This window comes from Rhea pennata, chromosome 24 (genome assembly GCF_028389875.1).
Source record: "Rhea pennata isolate bPtePen1 chromosome 24, bPtePen1.pri, whole genome shotgun sequence".
NCBI classification, from domain to species: Eukaryota; Metazoa; Chordata; class Aves; order Rheiformes; family Rheidae; genus Rhea; species Rhea pennata.
Window position 1 is genome coordinate 2,829,811 of NC_084686.1, and position 23,299 is coordinate 2,853,109.

General features: G+C 54.8%; 3 protein-coding genes across 3 annotated transcripts; 2 read left to right on the forward strand and 1 right to left on the reverse strand.

The window, feature by feature from the left end:
- Window positions 1-277: 277 nt before the first annotated feature.
- POU2AF2 (POU class 2 homeobox associating factor 2) lies at window positions 278-11,483 on the reverse strand. Its single transcript, XM_062594405.1, has 5 exons — window positions 11,416-11,483; window positions 6,342-6,510; window positions 2,077-2,116; window positions 1,118-1,422; window positions 278-679 (listed from the first exon to the last, which is right to left on the reverse strand). Exons 1-5 carry the CDS (start codon window positions 11,481-11,483, stop codon window positions 278-280), a joined length of 984 nt encoding a protein of 327 aa, XP_062450389.1.
- Window positions 11,484-13,336: 1,853 nt separating this feature from the next.
- HINFP (histone H4 transcription factor) lies at window positions 13,337-18,565 on the forward strand. The gene is made up of 9 exons (XM_062594683.1): window positions 13,337-13,840; window positions 14,071-14,297; window positions 14,486-14,597; window positions 15,123-15,275; window positions 15,616-15,693; window positions 15,797-15,917; window positions 16,032-16,170; window positions 16,460-16,584; window positions 17,284-18,565. Exons 1-9 carry the CDS (start codon window positions 13,678-13,680, stop codon window positions 17,804-17,806), a joined length of 1,641 nt encoding a protein of 546 aa, XP_062450667.1. The 5' UTR covers window positions 13,337-13,677; the 3' UTR covers window positions 17,807-18,565.
- Window positions 18,566-18,971: 406 nt separating this feature from the next.
- Window positions 18,972-22,037, forward strand: LOC134150628 (CUB and sushi domain-containing protein 3-like). Its single transcript, XM_062594684.1, has 6 exons — window positions 18,972-19,008; window positions 19,097-19,260; window positions 20,020-20,179; window positions 20,333-20,467; window positions 20,801-21,331; window positions 21,441-22,037. The coding sequence occupies exons 3-6, from the start codon at window positions 20,116-20,118 to the stop codon at window positions 21,452-21,454; spliced, it is 744 nt and encodes a 247-aa protein (XP_062450668.1). The 5' UTR covers window positions 18,972-19,008; window positions 19,097-19,260; window positions 20,020-20,115; the 3' UTR covers window positions 21,455-22,037.
- The last annotated feature ends 1,262 nt before the right edge of the window (window positions 22,038-23,299 follow it).

The window sequence follows — 23,299 nt, forward strand, 5'->3', positions numbered from 1 at the left end:
TGCAGAACAGGGCCAATAATGCACAGGTATTTTTCATGCTCTGTATTTTACCTGTAGTGCAGTGGGACTGTGAGCAGTGACCTTTGCAAGACACTAGAAGGCACCGCTACAAGCTGGATGCAGTACACCCAGTGCCTGTATTTCTAAACAGAGCCTAAAGCACTGTGCTGTTACTAGCATCCTCCATTACTAGCATCCCTCCACTGGGAAATAGCATACAAGTAACTTTTGCTTCTATACAGGTCCGTTTTTCCTTTCCTCCAGCTCTTAACTGCCATCAGTAAGTTCTCCAGCCATCATATGTCCCCCAGATGAGACCTCCATCCTCTTTTGGCCAGGAAGAGGTGTCGTGGAGGGGCGGCATAGCTGAGGACTGCTCCGGTGAGAGATGGCCCGTCCTCGAGGTGAGCTCATTTGCCGCAGTCATAAATGGCGAAAAGGAGTAGGGTGAGGTGGCAGCATAGCTGGGGGAGCAGTGGACCTCTTCAAGAGGATGTAGAGGGTAAGGCTGGACTCCGGGCACGGCGGAGGTCCAGCCTGAGCTTCTGTATGAGGAAGTGCTTCCAGTCTCGTGGGAGGAAAGGCAGCTGGCAGCGGCAGGCAGCGCTTGGAAGGAGTCGGAGCACACGCCGTCGGACTGGCCGAGACTGTCAGGAGAGGTCTGTTCCCAGGGCTCTCTCTGCAGGGAAGGGGGAAAGAAGGCAAGAAACCCTTGGGAGTAAAGGCTCGTCCTGGAGGTAACGGCATGCCTAGCTTTAGCTTCTGGCTCACCAGGCCAAGCTCTCCCCGAGTCTAGCTGGGGACACTCACAAGGGTTTCTGTTGCCCTGGAGCAGGATTAGAAGGTGCTAAAGATGTTTAAAGAAAACAGCCCCAGTGTTAGTGGTGAGCGAGGACTGGAACAGGCTCCCAGTCGGACTGGCCAGCCCCCATCCCGCAGAGCCCAGGAGCTCTGCCCTGGGGCGCGCGCTGGGGGAGCTTAACGGACTAGTTGGTTTGGGTTGGTTTGGCTGCATCCTCTAACAACCACGTTCATCCCAGAAGGTCCCCACAGCTTAACCCCAGCTTTAAATCGGGTGATCTTTCATCAGATGACTGAGAACTAGAGACTCACTCACTAGTAGGAAATGTGCTGTGTCATTAGGGAAGGACGGCAGGAGAGGGGGCAGCGAGGAAGGGCTGAAGAAGGAGCCGGTAGCCGGCACGAAGGGAGCAGTACGTTGGTGATCCCCGTGTTGGTCAGGGAGGTACGGATCCAGAAGCGCCGAGTAGCCCTGAACGGCAGAGGAATCGCACGAGAGGGACTTGGACCCTGGAAGAGGTGAGTAGACATAGCTGACCAACTGCTTTGTGTTGTGGAAATCCATCTCGGCCATGAGGGGTTTCCTGACTCCGTAGTAACCAGCTGTGGTAGGTGAGCCAGTGGCAGTACAGGAAAACCATGAAGGGGAGCACCCAGGAGAGACACAGAGTCTGAGTGGTGGGCATCTCCGTAAGTGCAAAGTGGAGCCCTTCCCACCCTAGCGTCCCTCAGCGCAGGAGTTAATCCTGTCCTAATACAAGTATGTCAGCCTGGGTTTTCACCACTCCAGGCTGCCCTGGAGCCCTCAGCTCACTTCCTCTGCAGCAAAGCAAATGTGTTCTGGGAAGCCTCAGATCTGAGGCCAGTGGGCTGGAGGTTGGCTCTGCTGTCTTTGCGTCCTCCTCTCTCTCTGCTCAAGCCCCTGGAGGGACGATGAGGTTCCTGAATGTAAAACCACCTGCCTCGGTCCAACCTCTCTCCCCTGTCCTTGTGCAAGAGGTCAAGGAACAAACCAGGTTGCCTCCTAATTCAGTGCTTTGTCTTTTCAGCTCTGGGGAAGACTACAGAGGAGAGGGCAGTGGAGGGGCACACCTCCATCACGAAAGGTGGGAGCAGCTTTTATTTTCTCTCCCTTCTTCCTGGGATGGATGGCCTGATCTCTGTGCTCCTCCACTCACTTGGAGTCAAAAGCCCTTTGGCAGAGAAGGGGTAGGAACAGTATTGACTGCCCAACCTGCACGTAAGGTATTTCTCAGTGGAGGAGAGCCTCACCTGGTGTATGGACAAATGGCGACTGCAGCGAGCTGGTGCTGCCCTGCAAAAGAAAAAGACACATTGAAAAATGTCTTTTCAAAGCAATCTAGCTCTGTGAGCACATAGTTTGGGAAGGTGTTGGCATAAGTCAGATGCACTGTTTGAGTATTGCTGCTATCAGTATGAAGAGATTAACTGCAAGATTTCAAGCCTGGGGCGTCTGAGGTATTAGCAGATGTAGACTAAGAAGAGATTTCAAAGGTCCTGGACAGAGCTGATAACAGTACAAATACCAAGATAACTGGCTTCTTTCTTACGTACTGCAGGGTCCCATAATGCTGAAGAGTCATTTCAGTGTCAGGGAGAAACAGGTCTCAGTGAGCAGGTACCTTAGAATTTGGCTTGCCAAAGCTCAGCCTGGTTCTGCACTGCCCACATTCGAACCTGGCTCTCCCGTGCGGCGTTTGCTGCCCCGGAGCTACTTGGATCAGCCCTGCTAGCAGAAACAGTGAGCTGTGCTTGGACGGCTGTTGTTCCTAGCTCGTGTTTGTGTGGTACAGATAATATTAGTCTCTTCCTGGCATCTAGGCAAGGGAGAATTAGCCCCGAGTGATCCCTGTGCTCGAGGGGGGCTAATTTCTTAAAAGGCACTGTGGCAAAGGCAGCGGCACGTGGAGTTTTCGTGAGATCTGTTGCCAGACCTCCAAGCCCATGAAGCAGAAATCCGGGTGCCCACAACTGAATTTACCCTAGCTGTGCTGTTGCCCTGGCCAGTGATGGTGGCATGCTATTTCCAGTTTGCATAGTGCAAACAGGAGGTTCCTGCCATAGCAAGCAACCAAATGTAGCGGTTTAGATTTGAATTAAATTTGCCAGTGCTTAGACTTCCTTCTACTGCTGAAGAAGATTTGCAGCTGCTCCCTGCTACGCCATGAAAATGAGCCCTGAGACCACACAGGTCACGCGGGCTGCAAGAGCGAGAGGAGGTGTCAGGAAGGAGCCCTTTGGCTTGGGGGCAGATGCGTGTTCGCCCCGTGCGGTCAGGGCTAGAGCCTGCACCTGCCTCCAGCTGGGCCGATTCAGCTGCAGACCTCAGTGAGGAGCGTAGCTGGTAACACATGATGCCTTGCAAAGCTACAGCCTCCACATGCAAATCTGGCCTCAGGAGACACCCCTCTCTCGGCATGCACTTTATCTAAGCAATCCCCTTTCCTGCTTCAGGGCTTGTCCCACCACCTCCTCTGTCTGCTCATGGCCATCGCGTCCTGCTGCAGGTTTCTGTCTGCATTCACTGCAGAAGAGTTTCTTTTGAAAGGAACGGCACAGTTTTACCAAGCAGCCTTGTGCTCCAGTGATTGGATCCCAGAGTCTCAATGCCCCACCAGGATGCAGGGTGGCACCCCGAATACTGTGTTTGAGGAGAGAAGGGACCAGCAAATTAGGCTCTGCTTGCCTTAGGAAGCACAGGCAGCAGAGGTGCTGCCCGCGGGTCAAAGGGCTGCAGTGGTCACAGCCAGGATGCTGCACTGGAGGGACAGGGAGGCCCCTGGGCACAACCACCACTCGCTAGTACAGAGCATTTCAGGGTACTAGTGCACCCACGCTCATCCTCCAAACCCATCTGACTGTGGGTCCCACGGGGCATGTCCCCCTGGCGTACACCTATGATGGATGGTCCAGAGCTGGCGGTAGCTGTGAGGGCTTTACCTGCCTCAATCCAGTTCCAAGAGGCGCTGCAGCAGCCTATCCCTGGCCTTCATCAGAGCAGGCAACCACGTATAGGGACAAACGTTTCAGTTGCCTCCTGGCTCCTTATCAGGCAGTGAATGGCCTGGCTTAATTTAAGCCCATTAGTGCATTTACTCCCTGCATTACTTCCTTTCTGCACTGCAGGACTGGGGGAGCTGGATCTTCGGCAACACACCAGTGTGTCTGGTCAGCATCACTTGAGGGCACAGCACACTGCTGTTGAGAAGCTTGGTCCCAGCCTGCCTCGCATGTGACTGGCCAGAGACACCGGCTGGGGTACTCCAGAGAGCTGTGTCGCTCCACTGCGGGTTCGTAACCTGGCAGTGTCACTCGGCTAACAGGCTGCCTTGAGGGAGGAAACGGGAAGAGCCAGGGTAACACAGTGAATGTTATGGCCCTGGTCTCCACTGGGACCTGGGGTATGGCCTTTTGACCTTACCTTGGCTTCAGTGTTTCCCCTCTTTGGACCCAATATGCAGCACAGCAGCTGAAGTAATAGCAGTGATAAAAGCAAAGCTTAGTCTGGGCAGCGCCTGTCACTCGTTTGCGGGGCACAGAAGGCAGCTGAACGGGTCAGATGAGAGAGACAGAGACCTGGGGTCTTCTAACTGCCCCGGCCACTGGGTGCTGCTGGCCATAGTGCCCCATCTTTGTGCCCGCCAGGTTCCCCACCTTAGAAAAGAGGACAAGCCTTTCATCATGCAGAGGGCAACAGTGGCTTCCTTCTTACACGGTGAGTGAGCCAAAGGAAATAGGGCAGACCCTGCCCACAGCCCCAGACTGAGCCCCAGACTGAGCCCTTCTGTCCTGCAAATGATGCTCAGAAGCACAAACTGTGCAGACTTCCTGACAGTGCAAATTGCTTTCCCATCATTTGGGGAGTGCAAGACCTGGGAAAACTGTTGTTTTTCTGCTGCCTCAGTCAAGAGCCTATTAGCTCACCTCTGACAGGTAATGGCCTATCCTCAGCAGTACAGATCTGCTCCACAGCCCTCCCTTTGCACAGGGAAGGCTCACAGATTCTGGAGCAAGTATCATGCTCAAACAAAAGATGCAGTTAAACCACACTGCATCATGAGCACACAGTGTGGTGTTCAGTTGTCTGCCATTTGCTTTGATTCTCGATTACATTATCTGTTGGATAAACAGAGGCGCACTTACAGCTGTTCTTTTCATGTGTCCGAGCAAATACGGATGTTTGCCCTGCACTATAATTTTTAGTCTATCATAAGGAATTAGCCATAGGGCTGATTTTGCGTTAGATACACACACAACTGCAAAGCTTTGGAACGCAAAGCAAAGGGCAATAAAACAAGTATCAAGCGTTTTACATTTCCTAGGGCTTTTGATTACACCCACTACAGTGCTGAACAGAAAAACTGCCACCTCTAAAAAGAGAGCTGATAAAGCATAGTAGTCTTTAACCAGGATCTGTTTTTTTCAGTGAGTGCAAACACAACAGTTCCCCCTGCTGCTCCCCGAAACAGTCTCCCCAAAAGGCCTCCTGCTGGGAGCAAGCATTTCCTTGCACCCCTCCTAGCTCAAGGGCTCTCCTGCCTTTCTGCGTTAGTGGAGGGCTGTGAACAGATCCATTGCCTGATCTTGTTTTGTTCAGCAGTGTCCATGCTGGTTTTTTGCCCTTGTTGATACACCTAGATAACATGTGGAAGTAACTGAGAAAAATAGCTACAAGTCCCTTTGGGGGTGGTTTGTTTGTTTTGCTGAAGGCAAAAAACCTGAGGTGAATGGCTTGTGAGAAAAAGAGCATCACATCTAAAATGTCTACTGTTGCTGTTAACTTAGGTCTCTGCTCCCACCCTTTCCTTCCAGGGCACAGTTTCAGCAGCTTGACCACATCTCCTCATCTGTCACTGGCCCCGGTGGCATGGCAGAAGTGAGTCTTCAGAGCCCACTGGGAATGGCTCACTGTGCCACTGTCTACTCCGTGCTGGCACCTTCAATTTTGTGTCCTCATCTGGTGACAGCATCACTTCTCAGGTGCCTGTGTCTGGCTAGTACTTCAGGAGATGCAATGTAGTTTACCATAATTTGACTTACGTTTTCTGTTGCCATGGAATCACTTTAAAAAGAAATCAGCCCTTACAAACTGATGCTTGGCCTCTTTCCAGAGCATATCACTGCATATCCCCTGGCGCTCTGGTTTGCTGGAGAGGAGCTGGAAGGAGTACAACGTTCAGGGAAGAGCATCTATTTTTATGGCACAGAGTTGTTCAAATGTAGCTAGCGGTAAAGGAAGCTGACTCGGAAAGGTGTCATGCATGGATTGTGAAAGGAATGGGAAATTTAATGTTACCGATTTGCTAAAGAAATTATTGAGAATTGTATTTCTCAGGACTTTAATCCCTGAAAGGTTCACTGATGTGAAAAATCAAGGAGCTCTCTGTGATCTCTGGGGCAGAAACTAGTGTTAGTTGTGCTTTTTCGTTGTCAATGTTGGCAGTGGTCTGAACTCAGCAAAGATGTTCTTTAACTAGAGATTACATGAAATGACTATTCCAGTAAAGCAATGGACTTACACTGCAGCGGGAGCCACTGCTCTGCCTGGATCGTTTTTCAGCGAGAAGATCTTTGACCGTGTGTTTCACTCGCACTCCTTGGTACACTCGCTTGCTAAAATCTGTAGGGACTGACAGAACGAAACAAGCATTAGAGGAGATCAGCCAAAGCACAGAGTAGGTGAAAAAGCTTGTTAAGGAAGAAGCAAATTTGTCACCTCTGTACACCAACGTAGGAAGGAAGCACAGAAGTCTGTCTATTAATATCCCTGCTCAATTGTCACTTAGGAGCCCAAGAGTGAGCAGCGCTCGTTCGCCGAGAGCGAAGGGCCCTGCAGTTGGGCCCTCCCTGCAGCTTGGCACTGGGCGCCAGGAGGTTTCCATGCAATTCCCTCTGCAGCAGGCATGGCTGGATGATGGTTTTTGGCTTTTGTTTTGCCAAAGAGGGCTCAAGGGGATCCTCTGTTTCCCCTTTGAGTCAGCAAAGGTGGAGTTAGCCATGTGGCCTCCGTTGCTTTCAGCAGCGGTTCTGTGGTTTAGCTCCTCATTGTCTTTTTTCTGGAGCTGCTGGTGTTCAGCACATCACCCCGTGAGCTAAGATAGATTTGATCTCTGTGGAGCAAAGTAGAAATAGCCCAGACTGCTGGAGTGGCTCTGCAGGATGCTGATGTGAATTGGACTGGGCAGAGCTCAGGAAAAGCAAAGGAGCTGGCTGCTCAGCCTGCTTTGTGTCCACAGCAAGTACAGACAGGTTCCTGGGAGCTCTGTTGTTTTAGTAAAGGAAAAAAAGCCCGTAAGGCACAGAGAGGGGTGCCGTGGCTTGGCCAGGTCATAGAATCATAGAATCAGTAAGGTTGGAAGGGACCTCTGGAGATCATCTACTCCAACCTCCCTGCTCAGCAGGGTCACCCAGAGCATGTTAGACAGGGTTGCATCCAGGCGGGCCTTGAAGATCTCCAGAGAAGGACACTCCACAACCTCTCTGGGCAACCTGGTCCAGTGCTCCGTCACTCTCACAGGGAAGAAATTCCCCCTCATGTTTGGGTGAAACTTCCTGCACTTCAATTTCTGCCCGTCGCCTCTCGTCCCATCACGTGGGGCGACCAAAAAGAGTTTGTCCTCATCCCCTTGACACCCTCCCTTCGGATACTTACACATATTGATAAGATCCCCCCTCAGGCTTCTCTTCCCCAGGCTGAACAGGCCCAGCTCTCACAGCCGTTCCTCGCAGGGCAGGTGCTCCAGCCCTCCGATCGTCTTCGTAGCCCTACGCTGGACTCTCTCCAGTAGCTCCATGTCTCTCTCGTCCTGGGGAGCCCAGAACCGGACGCAGCACTTGAGATAAGGCCTCGCTAGGGCTGAGAAGAGGGGCAGGATCACCTCCCTCCACCTGCTGGCGACAGTCTTCCCAATGCACCCCAGGAGACCATTGGCTTTCTTGGCCACAAGGGCACATTGCTGGCTCATGGTCAACTTGTCGTCCACCAGCACTCCCAGGTCCTTCTCTGCAGAGCTGCTCTCCAGCAGGTCAGCCCCCAGCTTGTACTGGTGCCTGGGGTTATTCCTCCCTAGGTGCAGGACTCTGCACTTGCCCTTGTTGAACCTCAGGAGGTTCCTCTCCGCCCAACTCTCTAGTCTGTCCATGTCTCTCTGAATGGTAGCACAGCCCTCAGGTGTGTCAGCCACAAGGCCACCCAAGAAGCTGATGGCAGAATTCGTTTCTGTTTTCTCAACCTACCTGAAAGCCAGCAAAATCTGTACATCATGTCTGGGTGACTTTTGCTACTAGGTATCTGTCCCCTTGCCCTGCTTGGGTAAATCTCTGTGAGATTTGCTGCGTGTACAGGTGTTCTGGCACAAGTGAGAGCAGAGAGGTACAATGTACAACACTGGGGCAACTTTTTATCCTGGCTAACAGGCTGTGCCTGTACAGGGAGCTCACACCTGTAGAGCCAGGGAGGAACGTCCAGAAGGGGCATTATTGAAATGCTAAGACAAGGACTGAGCTTTGAGGCTAATCCCTTGGAAAACAAGAAGCGATGTTCTCTTGAGGGAACACAAACAGCTAGACCGCAGCTGAAGTGTTTGATCTCTAAAGTTGTGATTTATCATTTTATCCTTTGGCTTTTCAAGATGTGACATTTGGCTCCATTCACCATTTTCATTCCTGTGGCATTGTATCCCCAGGTGCGCATACACACGGCAGGCTTAGAAAGGGAAGAGTTGAAGGCATAAACAATGCAGAGACTTGGTGCTGCCTTGGAGTTACCCGAAATGCCTTCTGGTGGGCCACAGTGATTGAGGTTGTTGGGCAATTTCAGCTTGGGTTTGGTGTTTGAATAATGACCAGAAAGTTCAGCCAAGACTGGGCACAAGGCAAAGCATTTGGAAGAGACACTCACTGTCCCCAAAGCTTATGACTGAAATAGTCAAAACAGACGGGGACACTGAGTCTGCAAGCAAACCAGTCAGTGTCTCTGGGTAAGGTGGTATGCAGGCAGGAATGACTGTCAACTCTACCAGTTCAGAAGAATCTGCCTGTATGCCGAGGCTGGCTCTTTTCCATGGCCCTAGGACTGAGTCTCCCTCCTATGATCCCTTCTCAGGGCTGTTTTCACTGGGAACAACTGGAAGCACAGGGTGCCCTGGGTGCTCCGGAGTAGCTGGAGTTCAGACGCTCTGGCAGAGCTGGTGTAACTGGTAGAAACTGCTATACCTTCTGCACCTGAAGCGTTGTGCCTTTGCATGAGTGTTCCTCCAGAGATACAGCATCGCAGTTTGACAGGAGGGCCTGAAGTGTGTCGCACAGCACAGAGTGCTCTGTGATGGTTTAATACTGAAGATAATTCAGGCAGCCCTTGCTAGCTGCCTGCAGCTGAGGATTCAGGCCTTAATTCAGCACTGAACTTACGTGGGGGCTTAATACAAGGTATGTGCCTGAATTCCTAAGGTCAGGTTTGGATTTAACCTGATGGGGACCCAGGTCAAGAACGCGCTCTCTGATTCTGAGAACGGGGCTGTTTCTAACAGAGCTCCACTGAAAAGCTGTGAGCAGAGATGTTCGATAGGTGAGCTGAGCAACCGGGTTTCCTCTCAGCTAGCCGTTCAGGGATGCTTTGAAATCGATTCTGGGAACTGTTTTTATAGGATCAGAGCAAATTCAGGCTCTGTGCTGTGGCCCCCTCCCTCAGTAAGTAAAAATAAGTAAAAAATACCGCAACCTGAAAAAGAGATCAATCTTTTTAGTCCACGATCTGATATTCCCAAATACCACAATCTCCTTTATTAACTAACCTTGCTCCTCCGTGATCATTTTTCCTGGCAAGTGTCTGATGCTCCATGCTTCTTCAGTACTGTTTCCTATCATCCTTATTACAGTCTGAAGACTTTAGACAAACACTTTCACCTGTCGTTACTTTTACACATGGGTACTTTGCTCTTACGCCCACAGATATATGCCAGGGCTCAAATCCTTGTAAGTAAGCAAGATAAGAGCCCTGTCCTCTGACCCTTGTTCAGCTAAGTAGTCTGGCATCATGTAAGTAACCCTGTTGGTTTCAGTGAGTCATTCTGCAGGATCTGATTCTGAGCTATTAAAATGCCAAATAAGCATGCTATTGGCAGCACCAGGGAAGGAAATGCTAATTTATGTATTTTTATATATTTTTTCAAGTAAATTGAATCATATTTCACATCATCTTGGTTTAACTCTCTTTCAGGAAAATATTACACTGTGACGGAATATGAATTCTGTTTAGAGAAGGCTGACTCTGCTAAAAATATTGTTAAAATACTGGGATATTAAAGATACCATATGCTGATTTTAGGCAGTTCTGCTTTCTGAATTGATTTGGCATGAGTCCACAGATAACATAGTGTATACTTTCCCCAGTTACTCTTTACCATCAATATTTTCATTAAGATACATCTTTATGTGTTGGAAAGTCAAGGTACAGGGACTCACCCATTTCCATTCTGGCCACTGCTGACTAATCCCAGCTCTCAGGTTCTGCAGGACTTTGGAGAAAGGCGGTCATGAGCTTCCCAGAGCAGAGTGAAGTCAGTGCTCATTCTCCACTGATAACCAGCTGAGCACGATGGAAATATGTTTTCTCCAATTTAGTGATGTCTCCACAATGTCTTGTTTGGAATTTGCTTAAATGCAAATCCTGCATGTGCGTTTCACTCCCATTTGCATGGTTGGTGTGGATCAGTCTCAAAGGGTCTTTTTCCTGCCTGAGTCGATATGTCATGGATGAAAACTGAGCTGAGGTTTATCAATGGAAAAATCTTTGGTTAAAATGAAAGGCTGGTAAGTCCTGCAGGGATGAGCTACCTCCTCAGAGGAGAGGAACTTGACTGAAGAACAAGGCTTGGAGCAAGAGCGTATTCTTGCCTATAAGCGTGAAGCAGCCGGGTGCTGTTGAAGACCTACACGGCAGGCCTTAGGAGGCACTGCTCTCCCTCGGGGACCGCACAGGCTAGCTTAGGCATTATACAATTAAAACAAGATCTAGGAGACGTGATGAGCTCACCAGGCTTTCCACGGCCTCCACCAGCACCCACTGGAGAGGGGCACAGCACGCAGCTGGGGACAGCACATGCAAGACACCGGCAGGAGCATCCTCTAGCAAACCCACATATTCCTGCGGGGAGGCCAAGGCTGAGCTCGCTGTTGCTACGCAAGGAGCCCCCTTTCTGCATGCCTGCGGTTAGTCTCCAGCCCAAAGACAGGAGGGGAAACAGTGGCCAGAAAAGGACCTGTTCTTACACTGCTGCTGGACCTGGATTAAAGGGGCTTTTGGGCTGTCCAGTGATAGTTACTGTTAAGTTCTCAGTCTCCTAGCAGCAGCAAGTCTGTTTCTGCAACACCTGAACCAAGAAGCAGAGTTAACCCCTTAATTCTTCTTTAAACAATGTAGCTTATATCCTGATTAAGAAATATATCCAAATTACCTATAAGGGAGCCCTTTGCCCACATAACAGCTGGCGCAACACAGGCATAAGTTGAAGACAGGCTGCAGTGAGACAGACGATCTCTGCAGTGTTTTGTGTGCAAGCAGAGTGGTGTTCAGCAACACTGAGCTCATCTTACATGAGCATGACAAAATCGGTGCCAATACATTCCTCATAATTAAATACTTCTCCTTTTGTGGAGCCCATTGCCAGTTTGTGGATCTATTAGGTAAGATCTGTCCCTTTTCGTAATGCCATGCATTTTCCACAGCATTGGCCCAGTGATGAATTCAGCCTGTCGTTTGCACTGCCTTCCTAGGGGAAGGCTATCAGTTTTTCAAGCATTTTTTTTCCATCAGAAGAAAAAATAAACTAAAGAGGGCAGATGCTGGAAAGGCTACATCTGCTCAGGCCATCATGGAAAGCAGGGAAGACATAGCTGAAGTATCATAGAGAATAATTCCCATATACTAAACGTACGGATTCGAGTACTCTGGCTGCTTGGACACAGAGCTCACGACCGAGAGGACACCACGGAGAAATCTGGTGGAAAACTCCCGCTCCTGCATACTAAGTCTGTGGCCACTTACACTTCCCCCCTCTGCGGGGACCAGTCTTGTTTTGGCCAATCCACTAGTGCCACCGCTCCTGGTATCCGCAGCTCCCTCAGATTCGCAGACAGCTCCCGGAGCTGGCAGGAAGCACCAGGCAGGTCAGGGAAGCTGGCCAGATGTACGGTCACGGTAGAAGAGGGCTGTTTTTGCATTGTGAGCAACAGGCTTATTTTGCTACCTGCCTCCTGGCAGACTTCCCGCACGGTTTTGTCTCCTTGGCTGGACATATGTTTACTTTGGTTAGGATATACAAACAAAATCCTGGCCTTTTGCAAGCTCAGCCACCCCACCCCACCCCGCTCCCTCCATTGCAGCTGTAGCACTGTCCACCCAGGCCAGGTGTCTTCACTACTGACTACAAAATAATTGCATTAAAAACAACAGCTAATCCTGCAGAAAACAATTAAATGGAGACGAAATAAAAATTCAGTCTTCTGTTAGATGACACACATCTTTTATCTTATGTTTTCCTTTGCAAAAGCCTCAGGTCCAGCTTTTCTCCATAGATTAGTGGATTTGGGCATGTACCTTCCATTCATTTTAGTGGGCAGAGCCAGGGCATACAACAGGAATTAGAGAAGCAATTGTGTTTTAACAAGGCCCTCTTTGTGACACATTTTATACAATCCCACTTCATTTTAGCAGTGTGCCAAAGCAAACCTTAATAAGAGTTATATTTCTAATTTGTACTACAAAAGCCTGGAGTAGCAGACGCAATATTCAATGTATATTTGCTTAATTCAAACTGTCATTTCAATCTGTCTTCTCATTAATGAATTAAAAAAAAAAAAAAAAAAAAAAAAAAGTCTTGCATTATCTCACAGCAGGAACTGTGGAGATACTGGTGGATAATAACAGGCTTGTATTCTGTGCTGGCCAGGGTGTCCAGCTGTGCCTTCCTTGATTGTAACCTCCCGCAGTGTGAAGAGTTGCTTGTTTAGACAACAAATAGTGGCAGGGTTTGTCCTGGAGCCCTAGAGATGAACAAACGGTGGCCGGTGCCGTGGTGGGGCGTTTGACCGCGATTTGGGCCATTTTGGTGCGGGGGCCGGGGAGGCTTCGGGCCCCGGCACTGCCGCAGGAGGAAGGGGAGTGTCCCGGGGTCAGGGGACACACCCTGGGGGGTCAGGGGGCACACCCTGGGGGGTCAGAGGTCACACCCTGGGGGTCAGGGGGCACGCGCGGGGTCAGGGGGCACAGCGGCCGGGCTCAGCGGCAGGCTGCGGGCGGCGGGGGAAAGCCCCGGAACCTTCGTGCGCCGGGTGCCCGCTTCCGCGCGGGCTCGCTCGGCCGCTGCACGCGCGCGGCCGGCTCCCGCGCAGCGATTGGCTGGCGGCCGGGCGGAGGCGGCTGCTATTGGTCGAGCGGGCGCGGTCCGTTGGGTTCCGGCGCCCCCAGGCGGGCGAAGCGCTCGGCGGGACCGGCCGGCAAGTGCGGGCGGGCGGCGCTCCCGCCCCGGCGCGGCCCGGCCCGCGGCGGCCCTTCACCCGCTGTGGGGCCGGGACCCCCTCCCGTCCGCGGGGCCGGGTCCCCCCCTTTTCCGTCCCCGCCGCAGTGCTGCAGTCACCTCCTGCCGCCCGGGAGAGGCGTTACGGGGCCGGCTGGGCCGCGCCGGGGCCCTCTGCCCTCCGTCGGGGCTCGGCCCTGGCTCCAGCCGCCACCGTGAGCCCTTCCGGGGACGGCCCTGCTCTCGCCGAGGCCTCCCGGGGAGCGCCCCAGGGCCACCCTGGCTGGTTCGGGGCTCTGGGTGATCGGGGTGGCGTGGGGGGCATCTCTGCGCTCCCACCATGCCACCCGGAAAGGGTGGCGGGAAGGAGGCCTTGGTGCTGCAGTGCGAGTGGGAGGTTTGTACCTACGTGACCTCGAAGATGGAGGAGTTTTGTGAGCATGTGGCCCAGCACTTGCAGCAGCACCTTCCTGGAGAACACCAGGATGAGGTGGACCCTCTCGGTAAGAAGTTACCATCTTTGTTGTCTGTAGGGAGCCGTAAGTCCTGGCCTTCTCTGAGTTGTTTCACTATGGGAAAATTTCCTTTTCCCGAAGGAGAATAGCTCTGCCTGTTGACTAACTGGAATCTTATGGGGAAAAATGGAGTTTCTTAACCTACATGGATCTGAGCCTTATTTAGGAGAGTTCCCATCAGGCTTTTATACCCTGGATGTCTCCTGGTTTTGTTGCAGAGGAATACACGTGTCTGTGGCAGGAATGTGGTTTCTGTTCTCCAGAGAGCTCAGCTGACCTCATCCGCCACGTCTACTTCCACTGCTACCACACCAAGCTGAAGCAGTGGGGGCTCCGGGCCCTGCAGAGCCAGTCAGATGTGAGCCATTGCCAGCTGGATTTCCAGAGCCGCAACATCATCCCCGAGATCCAGGAGAACTTCCTGTGTCTGTGGGAGTATTGTGAGGTGAGAGCAGGGAAACAGTCCTGCTTTCCTAAGTGTTGGCTGGGATGTGGCAGCCAAGGGGAGGAGAGTTGCCTTTTCCAGCATGTTTGCTGTTTGCTGTGTTTGTGCCTGGGAGGAAAGCATCTGTTGTGCTCTGGCTGGGGCAGGCTCATTCTGATCTCCTCACCCTGTTCTGTCTGTCCCTGCAGAGGTCATTCGATAATCCTGAGTGGTTCTATCGGCATGTAGAGGATCACAGTTTCTGTTCGGAATACAAGGCAGCAGGGAAGGAGAACCATGTGGTCGTCTGTGGCTGGAAAGGTCAGTGGAAGCAGGCAAGGCCTTTCTAGAGAGCTCTGCCCAAGGCTGGATTTTGAAGGTTGTACAGGAAAGCTTTGCACTGCTTGGCAGGCCAGGCTCTCTGAGAACATCTCTTACTTCAAGAGCATGTGCATGGTGCTGACAGCGAAATGCTCCTGCAGAATTTCCTTCAGGGGATCCAGTGGGTTATTTTGTATTGAACTTCTTATTTATAGTTAAATAGTACTTAGGAGAAAAGGCTCTGATTTACTTTTTAAAATAGTTGCTCTGTTCTGTATTTGAGCAATTGTCTTAGCTGCTTTTGGGGTGAGGGAGCCTATGCTAGTTGTCGGCTAGTGGTTTCATCATACTATATCTGTGCTGCATAGGCTTTTTGGAGTAGTGTTGATCCTTGCATGGCCAAGTAAGCAGCCTGCTCTTCAGTCAGGTTGTTGGGTCCGGGACCCTTCTCTGGCCTGTTGGAGTTGCTCGATCTGTCACTTCCCTTATGAAGGGTATTCATGGTTTTCTGTTGCTTGTGTTCAGACTGCGATTGCACCTTCAAAGGGCGCTGCAAGCTGCGGGAGCACCTGCGCAGCCACACGCAGGAGAAAGTGGTGGCCTGTCCTACCTGTGGCGGGATGTTTGCCAACAACACCAAGTTCTTTGACCACATCCGCCGGCAGACTGCACTGGACCGTAAGCTCCTGCAGGCTTGGGGAGGGGTGGGTTGTAAGCAGCTTTGCTGGGCTCTCTTGCACTTCGTGGGAGAGAAGTGTGCTGTGTTCGCAACACAGTTTGCCTAGTTCCCGCAGTGGCAGCAGAGGTTAAGCTGCAAAGGTGGAAGACAGATTGGTCCTTAAAAGTGGTTTTATGTTTTGGCTTTGCAGCTAGTCCTGCTGACTTTAATTGGAGGGAAGGATTCCCAGCTCCACAGAAAATTTCTCATTTGTTGCTCTTTGTGTTGTTCTCTCTGCTTTGATTTCTCTTCTCGCCAACCCTTTCCCTGCCCTCTTCTCCCTCGACCTTGATATTGCAGAGCAGAGATTTCAGTGTTCTCACTGCTCCAAAAGGTTTGCCACGGAGAGGCTGCTCCGTGACCACATGAGGAACCACGGTGAGCAAAGGCTCCTTCTTCCAGCTGAGGCTCTGAAGAGCGTGTGTTCTCTCCTGCTGCATGTACTCGGTGGTGATGTTTCCCATTCTTTGCTTTCGAGCAGTGAACCATTACAAGTGCCCGCTGTGTGACATGACTTGTCCGTTGCCCTCCTCCCTGCGCAATCACATTCGTTTCCGGCACAGTGAGGAGCGGCCGTTCAAGTGTGACTACTGCGACTACAGGTGAGGACCAGGACTTCCTGTGTTCCCGGCTCGTGGCAGAGAAGCGCCCAGAGGCCTGTTCGCGTACGCGCGGCATGTGCTGACCAGCTTTGTTCCCTTATTGTTTCCTTTTAGTTGCAAGAATCTCATTGACTTGAGGAAACACCTAGACACACACAGCAAAGAGCCAGCATATCGCTGCGAGTTTGAGGCTTGCAGCTTCACCGCGCGTTCCCTCTGCTCCATCAAACTGCACTACCGGAAAGTCCATGAGGTGGGAAGGGAGCAGAGGGCTATTCTGCTGTACATTTGCTCCCAGTAAAGCTGAGAAGCACTAACCATGACATGCTGTACAGAAGCATAAGGAAAAAAAGCTAAAGCCTTGTGAAGTGCCCCAGGGCTATAGTAGTGTGAGGTCAGGTTGTCTTCCTCTCTTCCTGCTGCAGTGATACGTTATGTCAGTCTTCACAGAGAACCTGATTCCTCCCTCCACATGTGCAGGCAGGTGCCAGGCGCTCTGATCAGGCATGTGGGGCACTCGCATTTCTATCTCTGCCCTGCAGGGTGACTCGGAGCCCCGGTACAAATGCCACGTCTGCGACAAGTGCTTCACGCGTGGGAACAACCTCACTGTGCACCTCAGGAAGAAACACCAGTTCAAATGGCCCTCGGGGCATCCTCGTTTCAGGTACTGCCCTCCCTCTGCTCCTCACTACCTCCTCTCTGGTGCAGACAGCTGGAGCTGCCTCCTGCATTTAACTGAAGCCAGCAGAGATCTAGCAGTGATTGGGCTCTGGTGTTTGTCTGTAATGTACTTGAGATCCACTTCCCAGGGCTGGGAAGCACTGGGCAGCAAGTGGGATCGGACCCTGGTGCTGAGTGAGAGCTCTAGCAGTGGATCAGAGATTAGGGGCAGGCAGTGGTGCCCTTGCAGCTGCATGTCAGAACTTGGCAGCAGCCAGTTCCAAGTAGCCACCCCAGAGAAAACTGCCCCCATTCAGCCTCTTTCTTCTTGATAGCTGCTTCTCTGCTCTGTCCTGCGTAGGAAACTCTAGTCCCCTCAAAGGGCGTAGAACCTTTTAGGTTCTAGAAACCTAAAAGCTGAGAGGGCAAGAGGATGAATTTCAAATGTTCCCAGGGAAACAGGGTGGGGGAGGAGATGGACTTGAGAGATAAGGAACCTGGCAGAAACTCAGAAGCTGCTCTATGAATGTGCTTATTAGGTGGAGATGCTGTAGGGGTTATATTCCTGGGCCAGCATCATCCATATAGCATGGGAGCTGGAATACAGTACTGCTTCCTTGGATGCTGTTTCAGGCTGTTGCCCTTCTCTGGGAAAAGGGCTGCAGTGTGACTTGCTCCCTCGCCCCTACCTGTCTCTGCTCAGGTACAGGGAACATGAAGACGGCTACATGAGGCTGCAGCTGGTGCGCTACGAGAGCGTGGAGCTGACGGAGCAGCTACTGAAGGACCGTGAGAAGCAGGGAGAGGCGCTGGATGGTTCAGCTGAGTGTGTAGTACTGTCTGAGGGTGAGGGCAACCTTCAGGCCATCATTCTAGAGGCCCCAACAGGGGCTCCGCAAGTGGAGAACAGCAACACTGAGCCGCACATGGCCCTACTGCATCCCATGACTTACTCTGCTGGCAACCCTGAGCCAGCAGGGCCGAGTGCCTTCCCAGGAGCAGCACCGTCCTCTGAGCAAGAACCCAGCACCCCAGCCAACCCCATCATCCGTGTGGTGAACCGGACCAACGAGCAGGGGGAGAATGAGACTGTGTATTACGTCATGGCCAGCGCGTCCTCTGAGGAGCGGGCAGCAGTGCCTGGTGGGCTGGCTATGGAGCTGGAGGAGAATGTCATGGACCGTCTGCAGAAGACAGCTGAGGAGCTGGGCATTCAGATTGTGTAAAGTGCTCCACTGCCTCCATGCATATGGAAAGCACAGGGCTCTGTGGGATGTGCTGGTGGGGAAGGTTGTGAGATGCTGGGAAGAGGGCAAGTCTCCTCCCACGTGCAGCTGGCTAGCTTCTCCCTCTGTTGCCCCAGCCTTACCCGTTACCACTTCTGGTCAGTGTGGGGAGGTGGGAAGGGCTTGTCTCAGCTGACAGACAAGAGATTTGAGCTGGAAAGAGCCAAGGATTTGAGGATTAGGTGCAAGCCTCTCCCACTCCTTCAGCAGGTTCTGTCTTCGCCTGGCCCAGGCCTTTCCTGCCTGACTGCTCTCTGGTGATGTGGTACCTGCTACTGTGCAGTCAAGTTGTGAGGTCTTCCTGAGCGTGGCCTGCAGTCAGGGAGGTGTGCTGAGCAGATGGGGCAGGTGAGACATGTGGCCCTCAGGCCTGTTCTCACTTATACCTTGTTCTCAAAGGGATGGGGTTCCCCACTTCCGCCTCTGTCAGCGCTTCCCTTCAGGATGTCTTTCCTAGCTCACTCAGCACCGTTAGCAGCGTTTGCACTGCCGATTCCCTTATACTGCACTGATCTCCGGGGGAGGAGAGGCCTGGAGGTGCTGTCCCTTACAGGCTACTGCTTCCTTGCAGCAATGGGGGTTTGGGGGCTTCCCAGTGCTTTTGTTCTTCCCTGGGTTTCCTCCCCACATTGGGGCTTGGGCTCCTGATCAGGCAAATTGTACTTGGAGTGATAAATAAAAGCCAGGCTGCCAGGCCAACCGGTGTGTGGTGTCTGCCTCAGCCCCATCCCTGCCAGGCAGGGCAAGTTGTGGTACGAGCGTGAGATCAAGCAGCCCAGGACCTGTAGCCTGAGAGCCAAGCACTATGGATGGCCCAGGATCTCTTAGCAGTCCTGCATGTTGCCACTTTGTACAGCTGGCTGCTGCCTTGGAGAGCATCCCATATCCCCAGGGGTGGCACTGAAAGGCCACGTTTAGCCCGGGCACTCCTGCTCCGTAGTGTGCGTCTGATTTTGCTGCCTCCTGCAGGGTGTGAATCTCTGCTGCCTCCTGTGCCATGTTTTGAATCTAAAGAGCAGCCTGGGCTTGTGAGTGGAGGCAGCTCTCCCTTTGGGAAGTGGTTTGGATAAGGACAGCAGAAAGTTGGTGTCCTTGGAGTGAGCAGGGTGACTGTGGCTTTCGCTGCCCTCTGTGTGGAAATGGTATGACCAGATGGAGGTAGACAGGCAATTTCAGTGCTGTGGCTGCTCTCTTGGGTCTGATGCTGATTTTTTTTTCTCCTCTCTCAAGCAGTTCAGCAAAAGCTGCTGGAACTCCAGGTTGGTGGAGAAAATCACTTCATGCTAAACCCCTGGCCATCTGCTCACTTTCTAATTACAAGCACTGTGGGTGTGACTTGTGGCTGTGCCCTTGGGGTGGGGGCACAGGAGCAGCCCCTCGTGCCTGTGCCATAGGTGAGGAGCAGCAAACTCTGCGGCTGTAGAACATGGGCTGGGTGAAGAGCTGGGGGGGGGGGAGCAGGGGAGAGAGCCCCAAGCTGTGTGGATGAGTTTCCTGGGCTGGATCTGGGCAGGGAGGGCGGTGTGCACCCCTGCACTGCTCTCGCGGGGGCACGCAGCTTAGGAGCCTCCCTTGGGCTAGTGGAACACAGCGAGGCCAGTGTGCTGGGCGCCTGGAGCTTGGTGAGGGGCAGCCGGCTGCCCGGGCAGTCCCCACGCCACCCGCTGCAGGAGGGTGCTGTAGCTCCGCGAGGAGCCTTCCTGGGCTGCCAGCACAGGATGTGGCCAGCCTTGCCCAGTCTTCTGCGCTCCCATTAGATGCTTCCGTGCTGGTGCTTGGCCCAGCTGGGCCAAGAATACCCTGGAGAGAAGGGACTCCAGCCAGAGAAGCACTCGCAGCACTCTCACCTTGGCTCCCTTTCCAACGTACGGGCCTCGGGGCTCTGCTGCCAAACCGTGGCAGCTCCCACTCTGTCCCTGCTGTGCTTCGTGCCACAATGCTCCTGCACTACCTGCATGCTAGAAGCTGGGAATGGCTGTGGTGGCCAACAGGAGTTGTCCCTTTAAACACTGGGTCTGGGGAGGGTAATCTGCCGGGGATTATCTGCCGGGGAGAGGATTGGGATCAAGGGGAGCGTCTCCTCCCTTCCCCCATGCCCTACAGCATCTCCCATCCTGAGTGCATGGAAACAAAGTTGACTTTCTCCGGGGCAGGCCGGCCAGCGCTCCGGGGCCTGGAGGCGATGGGCAAGCCGAGAGGCTGTGTTCTCCGATGAGTTGCAGGGCGGGGAGGAGGGCGATGCGTGCGCTATGGGGCCGAGCCTCCTCTTCCTCGCCTTGCTGGCTGCGCTGGTCTCCTGCGAGGAGCTGGAAGGTAACGGGCTGTGGGGGGCTCGTAGGGGCTGGCGTGTGCTACCTATCTGCTCCGGGGGGCTGGTGCAGAGGGTGGTGCTTAGCCCCTGTTGTCCTGGGGCTGCGGGAGCAGAGCCACCCCAGCCCCTCTCTGCCTTGCTCCCTGCCGTGCCAGGAGTCCTGGATACCTACTGGTCTGGCACAGCGCCCATCTGCCTGGGGGGCTGCAAGGGGAAGCACAAGGAGCTGAAGAGGAGCCAGTGCGGGAACGGCAGCTGCTGCTGGCTGGGCTACAAGTCCTTCTGCCGAGGTAGGTCCGGGGCTGGGGCGGGGGGAGCGGCAGGGGGCCGGGGATGGCTGCGGGGCTGGGCACGGCCCACCTGGGCAGGGCAGGTCTTGTGCCACGCTGCCTGTCTGGAGTCTCTCTAGCAGCCTGGTCCTTGGGAGGGGACACGGGCACCGGCCAGGGGCACCCGCAGCGGCTGCCCGGCGCCCTGGCCCTTGGTCTGGACCTGCGGGGATGCCCAGGCGTCCCAGGGAGCAGTGCCGGGGCGCATCCCCGCGGAGCACTGTGCCGCCCCACCGGCCGGGGGGCGGGGGGGTCTAGGTCCCGCGCTGCCCACGGGAACGTCCCTCTCCGCAGTGAACTGCGGGCGGCCCGAGGCGGACTTCAACTCCGTGGTGTACGGCAACGACTGGTGGGTCGGCTCGGTGGTGCGCTACAGCTGCCGGCCCGGCTTCCTGCTCCTGGGGGACCCGGCCAGCGCCTGCCAGTCCGACGGCCGCTGGACCCCTAAGCCCACCTGCCTCCGTGAGTACTGCTGGGGCCGCCGCGCCCGCGGGGGTCCCGGGGAGGCGTCCGCGGCCCCTTCGGGCGCGCGGGAGGGTTGCGGGCACATCCGCAGCGGCTTTGCCCCCGGCGCGCCGCGGGGAGGGTGGCCACGGTCCGCGCTCAGCCCCGCGCCCGCAGGGATCTGCCTGCGGGGCCGGATCGAGATCAACGAGCGGGACATTACCGGGAGGTGCTCCTCGTCCTGCGGCGCCCAGGCTCACCTGGGAGCTTCCCTCAACCGCGGCTGCATCAAGATCTCGGCCTGCGTCACCAAGCAGTCGGGCTGGGCCCGCTGGTTCCAGCGCTGCGACGTCTGCGAGTGCGACTGCCACGTCCCGTGCGGTGAGTGCCCACCGGCGGCTGCCTGGCCCTGGTAAAGGGGCGGGAGGGCGATCCCCAGCCCCGGGGCAGCTGGACCGCTCACAACCTGCTGCTCCTGCCTTCCTTGCAGCCTCCTCTGGGTAGAGCCGAGCTGGCTGGAGCTGCAGGATCCGACTCCGCTCCAAGAGCGACTCCTGCCTCGGACGGGCACTGCCGCCCCTTAGCCGGTCTCCATCGCTGGGCTCCTTCCGCAGCTCCGTCCACCGTGAGGCTGCCAGCGGGGAGGAGAGGAGAGGGGCGCCAAGCCTCAGCCCTCCCGCGGGGCCGCCCTCCCTCCTGGCCCCTTCCGCACGGTCCCTCCAGCGCCAGGGGCTGCTCAGCGAGCAGCGGCAGCTCCTGTCGCCTCCTGCGGCTGGGCATCTCGGCTTCCCCAGCTGGGTGCTCGAGCGTGCTCAGCCCCCTTCCAGGGGCAGGCAGCGCGTCTGCCTGTGCCCCGGGTTGCAGGATTGTGCATCGTGCCCGTCCAGCGGGCTGCGACTTCTCCCTGCTGGGTGTTTCCTGCAGCTGGGGCCGCGCTTGCTGCAGCCGGGATGGCAGAACCGGCGGGCGAGAGCCGAGGTGTGCGGGCTGTGCCCGTGGCCGCTGCGCACGCAGCGGGCCGTCCGCCGCCTGTGCAGTGCAGAACGGGCCGCCGGGCCGGGGTAAACGTGTGTCTGCACCAGGCAGCGCTGAGAAATAAAGCGTTACTGTGAGACTTGCTGCCCGAAGTCTTCCTGCGTGAGGTGGGGTTGTCCCCAGCGCTGCAGGCACTGCCCTCACCCTGTGCTGCACCCTCTCTCTTCCAAGGAGCCTGTTTCCTTCCAGCTCCCTTCCCTGAACCATCTGCCTTTCCCTTCCCTCTTTGCCCCTCGCTGGGGTGGTGCTTGGGGCTGGCTCAGGCGCTGGCCCTTGGCTCCAGCCAGGGGTAGTTTTGCACCCCTGGGGGACCAGCCGCGGCTTCTTCCGAAGCAGCACTTGTGCTCCCGCAGAGGAGGAGGAGGGCAGGAGCATGTACGATGGGGCAGCCAGCGGAACTGGCGGCCAGGCTCCACCCTGGGTAATTAAAAATACGCTTACAGGAATCACGCAGGATTTCCAGCCCCGTAAAGAGAGTCTGCTGCTGGCCCCGTCCCCCGAGGCCAGCACACGGGCAGAGCTGAGAGAGGTCCCCTCTGCCGCTGGCGTTGTCCTGAGCACCTGAAACACTGACATGCTGTGGGGATGCAGCTACGGCCAAGGCCACGGTGTAGAGGTCCTAGCTGGGGACCGGGTGGATGGCGAATGTGCCTGTGGTGCTGGCCACCAGGCCTTCCCGGGCACCCGACCTCCATCCTGGTGGGACTTCCACCTTGAAGCGACTCCGCCACGAGCTGCTGCAGTTAGGCCAGGTGCTGTGTAGCCGGTAAGGGGATGCCTCCATCCCAAGGGCTCCTGGCCCAGCCCTGAGCAGCAAAGAAGGGGTGCCCTTCAGCACCAAGGGGGAGCGCTCCCGGGGCCCCTTTGCACCCTGGCTGCGGGGAAATGGGGCGGTTTGGCACTGCTTGGAGGGCGCTTGGGCTGAGACCTGCAGATAGCGAGTGCCTGGGGATGGGAGTCGGCGTGATGAAAGCAGGGTGGGCTGGACGGGCCCCGTGCGCCTTTTGCTCCGTGAGGAAATGCCTTGAGCTCTCCACAGCTAAGACCCTGTAGGTATGCACTTGTGCCCCCCAACACCTGGCCTGCAGGCTGCCCTGCCCCACGGACGCTCTTCCAGCTGCCAGCTTGATCCTGCTCCTCCACGGGGCCGGATCGCTGCCCCAAGCTCTGTCCCAGCCCCAGCCTGGCTGCGGCAGGGGAAAGCTTTCCACAGCTCGGCAGATGGTTTTCTAATTAATACCCTCGTCAGTGCCACTCATTTCCATATGTCTTTCATGTTTAAGCACTGTGGTGGGTGAGAGGTGTGAGTAACAG